The 10,858-nt window shown below is 37.5% G+C and overlaps 1 protein-coding gene across 1 annotated transcript; it reads right to left on the reverse strand.

Annotated features, from left to right (window-relative positions):
* Positions 1–9,338: 9,338 nt before the first annotated feature.
* Positions 9,339–10,568, reverse strand: LOC110785259 (uncharacterized). The gene has a single exon (XM_021989709.2). The coding sequence runs from the start codon at positions 10,566–10,568 to the stop codon at positions 9,339–9,341; it is 1,230 nt and encodes a 409-aa protein (XP_021845401.2).
* Between the last annotated feature and the right edge of the window lie 290 nt (positions 10,569–10,858).

Consider the following 10,858-nt stretch of genomic DNA (forward strand, 5'->3'; position numbering starts at 1 on the left):
TCCGGAGTATTCATTTATTTGCCTTTGACGATCTCAGCTCCCACTGAAACCAAGATCCGTCGATTCCGAATATTCATAGATGGAGTATTTAATGCCATTAAATACTTGATCCGTTTACGTACTATTTGTGTGACCCTACGGGTTCAGTCAAGAGTAAGCTGTGGATTAATATCATTAATCCACTTAAACTGAAGCGGCCTCTAGCTAGGCATACAGTTCACTTGATCTCACTGAATTATTAACTTGTATAATTAATACTGAACCGCATTTATTAGACTTACCATTAAATGCATACTTGGACCAAGGGCATTATTTCCTTCAATTATATGTGTGTATGTGTATTTGTTTGAGTCTCGAGTTCGCTATTAATAAAATATTAATAAACGTAAAGTGCAACCAGAACAAGCTTCAAAACTCTTGGAACGTATATACCTCGAGTATGAACAATGGGGGGAGACTTGCCGGAAAACTCGATCTCCTACTAATGATACAAGACGTTGTTTCATTTAATTTATGCGCTGGAATTCCGTCGGTATGGCCCGACACTCGGTAGGGTCCGATATTCATTATATTATTTATTATGGTGTTTGGTGGGCTCCCAACACCCTTCCTTTTATGGAAACTTCTTTTGGCCCGTTCGAAGCTTATTCAAATTAAATTGTGGGTCAAGAGTCGAGTCTTGTATTCATGATTTGTTTGTTATTTATTAAATGGCTTTTGCGTGTGGATTAGTATTTTTGCGAGTGATGCATGTTTATAATTTTCTTTTACTCTAGCCTTGTAAGTACTCAGCTTTTGCTTACTACGTGCTTTGTGTCTCTTGGTCATGGCCTTCGCCTTAATGACCCTATGATGATCCATCATTGCACTTGCATTGTTGGGGAGTAGATTTATTTTAGCAGGTTGGTAGAACAAAGTACGATCGAAATCATGTAGCTTGGGATGGTTGAGAGTTGCATTCTTTTGTGCTTTGGAAACTATTTTAATATTTTAATTTCGTATTGCCTTGTGGTTTAAATTATACTTTAATCATGTTTTGAGTTGTTGGATTTTTAATACTTTGGTTTTGGGCCGTTATGGTTCCAATTTGTAGGAGGCCTCAACTATTATTTATGTTGGTTGGAAAGTTAGTTATTATTAAATTCCGCTGCGTAATTCTGGTACTAGCCTTAACCGTTATCACGGTGGCGGTAATACCTTAGTAATTCCTTTATTTTAAGTTGGAAAATAGTTTTATAAAACCAAGGAATTATTAGGGTGTTACAAAGTGGTATTCAGGAGCTTAAGGCTACTATGTAGTAAGTAATACTACAAAGTGGTATACCAATATTTTGAGTCGTTTGAAATAAGTTGAAAAGTTTGGGATTATTATTTAATTTATTTTATTTTATCCGATTTTTTTTATTCGAAATTTCGAATTTAAATCCGAATTATATTTTCTTTTTTTTGGAAAGCAAGAGAGAGATTTTATAGCTCACAGAAACAGTTTTACAACCAAGGGAGGAAAGCCAAATCTAATCAAGCCAAGCAACTAGAAGGCTAGAGCACTAGCCAAAAAAACCAGAAAGGGAACTCACAAACTGTGAATCCAATCCCTATCTCTAGAACAAACTTTGCTACCCAAGAGACATTGAACTCTATGCTTGACCTCAAACTGGATTTGAGAGACAGTGTGCTTAACAGCAGGAACCTTGGCCAACCATACAGCTAGATTCCTAGCTCTCCAAATATTATAGACCAAGCTAGCAGTAGCAGCAAGGTCACTGCTTTCTTAGCCCTTGTTTTACAGTATCTTTGCACCCAAGTCATCAGGAGGGGAAGGGTGCTTCTACCAGAGTGAAAACCCAACCACTGTAAAACTTGTTTCCTGCATTCAGAGCTGAAATGGCTTTCAAACAAAAGGTGTTGCATGGTTTCAGTATGAGTACCACAAATGGCACAGAGATCATTGGTGCCTATGCCAAGTTTGTGAAGTCTGGCTTTAGTTTTGAGCCTGTCTTGCATTGCCATCCATAGAATGAACCCGTGTTTGGGAATAGAGAATCTATTCCAAACCCAATGTTGCCAATTGACTTTCTCTCCTTGTGTTCTAAGCAATTGATACATTCCCCTGATGGAGTACTTGGGAGCATGCATCCATTGAGTGGATTGCAAGTGAGTAGAGCAGTAATTCTTAACTTTACAAACAACTTTCACTACGCAACTGGCTGCAACAGGAGCAGTGAACTGGTCCCAAGCCTTTTCTTTCACATAAACAGAATGGATCCATCTAACCCACGGATTATCTTGCTTGTTAGCTATGGCCCAAGCTTGTTTACCCACAGCAGCTTGATTCCACAGAAGCAAATTCCTGAACCCTAACCCCCCTTGAGATTTAGGCTGACAAACAGTGTCCCAAGCAATGGCACCTGGCCTACTGTCATCAAAAGAGCCATGCCATAGAAAGGATCTGCATGTAGAGTTAATCTTCTTGATTAGTGATTTGGGAAAAATGAATATTTGAGCCCAGTAAACACAGATGCTCAGAAGCACTGAATTCACCAGATGGGATCTGCCAGCGAAAGATAAGTGTCTGGAGCTCCATACTTTGATTCTTGCTATCATTTTGTCAACCACCATGTCACAGTCACTAGCTTTTAACTTCCATGGGATCACAGGAACCCCAAGGTATTTGAAGGGTAACACACCCACACCAAAACCTGAAATCTGAGAGATTTCCTTAACCATATCCTCCTTCATGCCACAACAATAAATAGAAGATTTAGAAGGGTTAACAGACAGACCAGTGGTGGTGGAGAAGATGTTAAAACCTTCCAGCATTATCTGGATAGCCAACTTGTCACCTTTATAGAACATCAATAAGTCATCAGCAAAACACAGGTGGTTAAGGTGTAACCCCCTGCATCTAGAGTGGAATTTGAAAGATGGATGCTCCCCCACAGTGATCATGGATCTAGAATAATACTCCATGCAGAGAGTGAACAACAAAGGAGAGAGGGGGTCTCCTTGTCTTAGGCCTCTTCTAGGGTGGATAAGCTTGGTGGGTTCTCCATTAATGAGAAGGGAGTATTGAGTTGTTGACAAGCATGCCATTATGCGTTTAGGAAAGCCTAATTCATGCATAATCTCCTCTATGAAGTCCCACTCAACTGTGTCATAGGCCTTCTTGAGGTCCAGTTTCATAAGACAGTTGGGCTGGTTTTGGCTTTTCCTATACATTTTAATAATATCTTAGCAAACCAAGACATTGTGGAGGATTGATCTTCCTGAAACAAAGGCTCCTTGATTCTGTGAGATAATGTTAGGAAGTACAGCACCAAGTTTTTCACATAGCAGCTTTGAGATACACTTGTATAGGACAGAACAACAAGCTTATACAAACATGACTTCCAAATTTGTATACTTCATTTAATAAAACTAGATTCTTTCTAAGCGTCTCCAAATAATCCTCAAGTGTTTGTCATGATTTTTCTCATTCCTTGAATAAATCAGGATATCGTCAATAACATAATAACGAACTTAATTCGGAATCGTGTAAAATCTTATTCATCAAATCCATAATTATGGAAAATACATTGGTTAACCCAAAAGACTTTACTCTAAACCCATAATGACAATAACGAGTCCTAATGAGGTCTTAGGCCCTTATCAGCTATCCTCAATTGGTGATACTTCAAACACAAATCAGTCTTCGAGAACACACTCGCCCGACTCAATTGATCCAATATGTCATCTATCCTAGGCAAAGGATACTTGTTCTTGATGGTGTTTAGCTCCCTAAAATCGATGCATAATTCCATGCTCTTATCTTTCCCTTAATAAGCAACACAGGAGCTCCCCACGGTGATGCACTAGGCCCAATATACCCCTTAACGAAACAACTCTTGCAATTGTGTCTTAATTCGCTCATTTCAGGAGGTGTCATTTTATATGGTGCTTTAGTTATAGGTGTCGTTTCAGGATTTAACTCTATAGTGAACTCAAGGGCTCTAATAGGTAACATACTTGCAATTTCACTTGGAAACACATCAATGAATCCACTCACAATGGCAACATACTTGATTTTCACTCCAACTTCTTCACTTACCTCTAACACACTACAGAGAAATCGTTCACACTCCCTATTCATAAATTCCCTCACTTGCATTACAGAAATCACTAAACGTTCTTGGACTTCTCAAAACATCCACATGAGGTTGACCTTCCCATAGGGTTCCTTAAACTTACTTTATGAATTTCACAATCTACCTTAGCCTTGTAAAAACTTACCAATCCATTCCTAGAATTACAACTAGGTTTCCCAGAGTAAACTCTATCAAATCAGAAAGAAAACGCAATCTTTTATCTTCCAAGAAAAGTTCTTAAACAACTTGATATACCCTATGGTTACACCAGTAGGTATTATAACAGGTAAATCAACTACCTCAAAATCTACTAAATTTAGACTCTTAACAACAGATGACGAAACAAAAGAATGAGTTACCCCTTAATCAAACAACGTTTTAACTAGCACAGAGTTAATAGAAAAAGTACCCTGAACTATGTCTGCAAAACGTTCAACTTCATTTCTCATCACTAACAGTTTACCCGGAGCCTTATTATGGTTGTTATTCTAATCAACAGACTTATGGAGGTTTCCTTGGTTGTTATGCGCCCTTATAGGCTTCGAACCCTGATTTCTTGATTGGTTATACCCTGACTATCCCTGGTTACCACTCTCATTACCCTTTTGACCCTTTTTCTGCTTAGTAAAGCACTCATACTCTCTATGCCCCCTTTTCTGACAATAGTTGCAAGTCATTAATCCCCCCTTGCAGTTTCTACCAGGATTGTTGTTACTACACATCTTAAGGTGATACACTCTCTCATATTGGTTCCTATTGTTGTGCCCCTGATGTTCATTCCTTGAAAATTTTCATTTCCATTCTCATTCCTATTCTCATTCATATTCCTCTTGAATTTCCCTTGACTTCCCCCAACATTAAACTCTTTTCTTTTATCCTCAACAACAATTTTCTTGTCCCTTCTGGACTGCAAACCATAAATATGAGCAGCTTTCCCATACACAATATCCAAAGATGTAAAGGTTTCCCCACCTAATTCTAATTGGATCTCCTCAGTCAAACCTTGCTTAAACCTCAGAGCCTTTAGCTCCTCTGTGGCTACAACCTCAGGTGCAAACCACGACGGTGCTATAAATTTGCAATAGTAATCGGCAATGGTCATGCTCCCCATATTAAGGTTTATGAATTCCTAAACTTTTTGCTTTCTCATAAAAGGTAGGGTAAAACTTTCCCTTAAGGCAGTAACAATTGAATCCTAATTGAATCTCTCAGCAGTGCTAAGCCTAACTCTATTCTCTCTCCACCATAAATCAGCTTCATCTTTCAAATACATGACAACTTGACCCACTCTCATATTCTAAGGACAGTTCACAGCCTCAAACAATTTCTCAAACTCTCTAACCCGGTTTTCTAAAAAGGTAGGGTCAGCTTTTCCGCCAAGAGGCGAATAACAGCAGCTAGGTCATTATTGTTGGTCTTCCTAGAGCGCAACTTGGAAGTAATATATATATTCTACTTTAGGTATAAAACATCACTTTATAGTATCCTATACCACGTAATATCGCCTCAACAGACAAAATTCACGTAAATCAAACAATCATTTACGAATGTGAAACAATCATTTACAAATGTGCAACAATTATTTCAAGGTAATCTCCTCGATCATTCATGCACGATATTCACATATAGGACATTCAACTGAGAAACAAGGAACAAAATCCAATCATCACGAATAACAAGGTAGCATAAAAGAAGAAAACATTTTATTCCTGAAAGAGACAACTAAAGGTCTTACTAACGATTTCCCAACCAAAGCATAATCAGAATTCAATGAAACAATAAGTTTGGTGGAATCAAACAATTTCTATGCACATTTAAATGCAACACTTAAACATTTAACACATGCACGTAGTGACGTAGCAATTAACTACTAATGCACATACAATTCTATCCTATATGCCCTTTCCTATATTACCCATCTCTCGTAATAAATCAACATAAGTAAAACATTGAAGCATTTAAAGAATGAAACAAGAACGATTAATAAAAAAGAAATTTTTATTAAACGAATAAATAATAAACGAATATTTTATTTTTTTATTTTTTATTATTTTTTTTAAACGAATAAATAATAAGAAATTTTTATTAAACGATAAATATTTATTAAACGAATAAATATACTTAAGGAATAAGATTTTTTTTTTTGAATATATTTAATTTAATTTCGAAAAGAAAGAAAAAAACGTACTTAATTCACATAAACGAAAAGTTTCGAATAAATAAGTTAATTTCGAACTTAAATAAGAAATATTATATACTTTCAAACGAGATAAAAGGAAATCGGCCCCCCAAGAAAAAGTACCAATTTTTGAACACTATAATACGCAGGAGCTCGATTTAAAAAATTTATTTTAAATAACTAGATAGTTAGGAGCCTAAAAATTTTATTAAAGTAAAACCTTAGCTTCTAGATACCACTTTGTAACACCCCGACAATTCCCTTTTTCTAAAATAACCTTTTATAAATATAACTATAGAGAATTATCAAAGTATTATCGCCCGTGTAAAAACGTAACGGCTTATTCAGAATTTTGCAGCGGAAAACAGAAAACTAACTTTTAGGTTTATAAATAATCGATTACATAATAAGTCCAAAAACCAATTAACGGAAATAAGGAAATACGAATAGTACGACAATTTCAAATCCAAATTAACAAACCAAATCATTTAACAAAGCAAATCTAACTACAAGCTCTCTAATCCCGATCCCAATGATGGATCATCTTCAAACCTGTAAATGGGCAACGCTTATTGATCCTTAGAGACTGCTCACCAAAGATGGGTCATCACAGGATCAATAAGGCATAGCCATGATCAACACACACAAGCAAAGCACGTAATCAGCAAAGCTGAGTACTACATACTAAAAGCAATAATGATCCTAACATGATACTATCAAACGAACCATCCTATCATGATACTAATAAACATAAATAAGGGCAGACAAAACATGATAATTTGACGACCATACTTAACTAGACTAGGCTAGACTGGACTAGACTTTTATAACAATAATATTATTTTAATTGAAATAGGCAATGGACCGAGTTTTCTAGCTAGAGGCTTCACTAAGGAAGACGAGGTACGGGCGCGACTCCGTAACCTCAGTGACCTGCGATATCGAGGAACGTTTGAATAAAAATAGGACACGGTGATCAATCCGGTCCGAGATAAAGGCCATGGGCTACCACCATGAACCCCAAATCCTGTTTGTCCGTCACTTTAGACGTGCACAGTCTAAAGCTATTGCTACTCAGTTTCACTTTACATGATTTACAAATTGAAACCCTGTTATGACTCAACAATCTCATAAGGCATACAATCCACATTTATTCACAACTGTTTTTATATTGGAATTAAGTAAGTGATCAAAAAGGTATCAAACAAGACTCATTCCAATTAAATCCAACCTTTCCTTTAATACTGCTCAACCCCTCTATATGGGTATAAGGTTTCAACTTACTGGACAAGGTCCTCGGCCCTCATAAAGTAGTGAAAAGCTAAAAGGGAACAACAATCAACCGATCTGAATCAATATATACAAAGTAATCTAGTGTTCCCAATCAAACATGTTTGCATCAATCATCCATACTAACATGTTATAATTCTCATAATGCAATATAGGTTCAATATGTCCATCCAACAGTATTAAACATGCAATTTCAACCTGACCAAGTTCATCAACAATATCAACATAACCAAGTTCATCAACAATCTCAACATAACCAAGTTCATCAACAATTTCAACATGGTTTCAACAATTAGCACACATTCCAAGCACACAGGTATGTACGTACCTTGTGTAAACAAACTGATAGGCCACTTTAACACTTTCAAAAGTCGCCTAAAGAGAATTCTCCGCCTAAAACAACCAACAAGTAATCCCAATTAATTTCTAATCATTGGCAACCATAATAAAGCATTCTAAATGCATCCTAAACATATTTTGAACCATCCCCAATATCAAAACTCGAGTATTTGATTTCCTAGCATAATAATTATTAAATCAATGATTGAAATTCGTTGAAAACTCTTCGCAAACATCATACTTTAAATTTTCAGCAATATAAACTCGTTTAAAACTTTTCCAAGACCAATTTAACATGCCTAGAACGTTGAAACAATAAATTTCATAATCCCTAGTCATCCTACCATGATTTCAAACCATTAAAGACTTAAAATTCAAGCCTCTAATAATTAAAACCCTTATTTTCTTTCAATTATATAAATCTGAAAATTAAATTATTAATCATGCAAAATATATAATCTGAAATTCATAGCTTAATGATAAAACTATAATTTAATTCGATAAAAACGTGAATTATATTAATAAAACATAATTAAAACACAAAATTAGTTTAGGGTTTAAAGAAATAACCAAATAAAGAATAGAAGGAGCTGCTGGCCGGCGACAATGGCGGCAGCAGGCGGTGGTCCGGCAGGGCGACACAGCTGGTGGCGGCAACGGTGCAGGGCCACGTTGGGTGGTGCTGAGTTGCGATGGGTTTGCGCAGGAAGCAAGGAAGGAGGGTGAGCGAGTTCGTGCGCGATGGAGAAGGGAGGAGCGCGGCTGGCCGGCGTCCGGGCGGCGCGGCAGCTGCATTCCGTGGCAGCGAAGGTGGTGGTGGTTGCACCTCGGTGGTGCGTGTGGTGGGGCTGACTCCCGCAACAGAACACAACCAGATTAAGGAGGAAATAATAAAAGAAAAAGAGAATAAAGATGAGAGGGAAGAGGAGGAGAAGAAATTACCGAGGGGGGGAGGATGGTGGCGTAGCAACGCCGGCGGCCAAGGGGTGGCTGGTGCGGCGGCTGAAGAAGTAGCAAGCAAGGTAAGGGAGAAAGCCTAGTTCTTGTTCACGTGAATAGGGAAGGGCTAGGCTTCTTTTGTTTTACGTAAAATTGAAGGAGAGAAAAGGAGTAAAGTGTTTGGGTCTTATTATTTGGGCTTTGCCAATTGGGCTAGAATTAGGATTTAGTTTTAGGATTTCAATTCAAAATCGATTAGTATCGTTTTCTAAATTCAATCGATTTTCGTAATTCGATTTCTTTTCAACTTAAAATTCTAAGATTACTTTTGATTTCATAAATTGTTAAGAATATTCAAAATGTATAAAAATAAATGTTCGTTAATTACATATTTATTTCTAAATTTTGTAAATTCTATTTAAATATAATTAACTATACGTTAAAATATATTAATAAAATTTATAAAATTACGGGGGATTACATAAGTTATTGTAGTAGTCCATGAATGCTTGTTTGATCCCATCTGTAGTATCAACCAGTGTTCCATTTTCATTCAAAATAGACAAGATCCTGTTTTGCTTCCTCCTTTGTCTAATACTCTGATAAAAGTATCTAGAGTTCTCATCTCCATGCTCTAGCCAATGGAGTTTGGCTGTTTGCTGAAGGAAAGAGATGTATCTCTCATGGGCTAATCTGTATTCCACTGCAGTAGATTTTTCCTCTGTAGCTAGGGTGGTGTCAAGGGGATTAGAATGCAGTTTGTCCTGGATATCAGAAAGCTTCTTCTTAAGTCTCACTTGTTCCACCTCAACATTGCTGAAACCAGCTTTGTTAAGAGTTTTCAGATCATCTTCGATGCCTTTGAGCTTTTGCACCACTCTAAACATGTGACAGCCTTGAATGTGGGTACTCCAGTTTCTCTCAACAATTGGAACAAAGTCACTTGAAGTGGTCCACATATTGTAGAATCTAAATGGTTTCTTCTGGGAGGAGACATTGTAGGTAGTCAAGATCATAGGGCAATGATCATATTCCCCTTCTGGAAGGTACATGGCCTCTGCAGTTGGCACCAAATTGTCCCAACTGGGATTTAAAATCACTCTGTCTATCCTGGTAAAGACCCTATCTCCTGCCTGCTGTTTATTATTCCATGTATAATGTCTACCAGTAGTCTTCACAACATTCAGTTGGCAAGTAGCCATACACTGTCTCATGGGAAGAATGTCAGTAAACCTGACAGGAGCACCAATTTTGTCTTCAAGCTCCATAATGGCATTAAAATCCCCCATGATGATCCAAGCTGCACTAGTAGCAAGGTTAACCAAACTATTCCACATTGGAATCCTATCAGCTGCAGTATTGAAGCCATACACAAAGGTTGCAAAGAAGCTCCCCATAGCTCCCCTTGGAGTAATTTGGCAGTGAATAAGCTGACTTTCCATATGTACAATATCAACAGTGAAAGCATCAGAGTCCCAAGCAAGGACAATCCTACCATTCTTATGATGACACAGGTTAGAGGTGAAGCACCAATTAGGACAGACTGTGAGGTACAAATCCCCCATTTTTGGAGCTTTCACCCTAGTTTCCAGGAGGCAGAACAACTTGATTTGATGAGAGTGGATGAAGCTTCTCACCTCTTTTTGTTTAGCCAATCTGTTCAGCCCCCTCACATTCCAGCAAAGAATCTTATCCATTAGGGATAGGGGGATCGCACTCCCCTCCCTAATGAGTTCCTCAACCCCCTTGGGGATTCCATTTCTGCATCATTGTCATTCTCAATTCCCTCACTAAGAGCTTGGAAGGAATTAATGGTCACAACATGTCTAAGAAGTTGCCCTCTACTTCTGCTGAAACTCACAGCTTGTGTAAACCCATCAACAATAGTAGTAGGCTCCCCTGGTTCCTGTGTCTTCTTTGTTTCAATGACAGTGTGCCCGAATTATATTTTCATTTTTATTCGAATTTTTTTTTAATTTTTTTGGAT

The sequence above is a fragment of the Spinacia oleracea genome, chromosome 3, assembly GCF_020520425.1.
Source record: "Spinacia oleracea cultivar Varoflay chromosome 3, BTI_SOV_V1, whole genome shotgun sequence".
Classification (NCBI taxonomy): domain Eukaryota; kingdom Viridiplantae; phylum Streptophyta; class Magnoliopsida; order Caryophyllales; family Amaranthaceae; genus Spinacia; species Spinacia oleracea.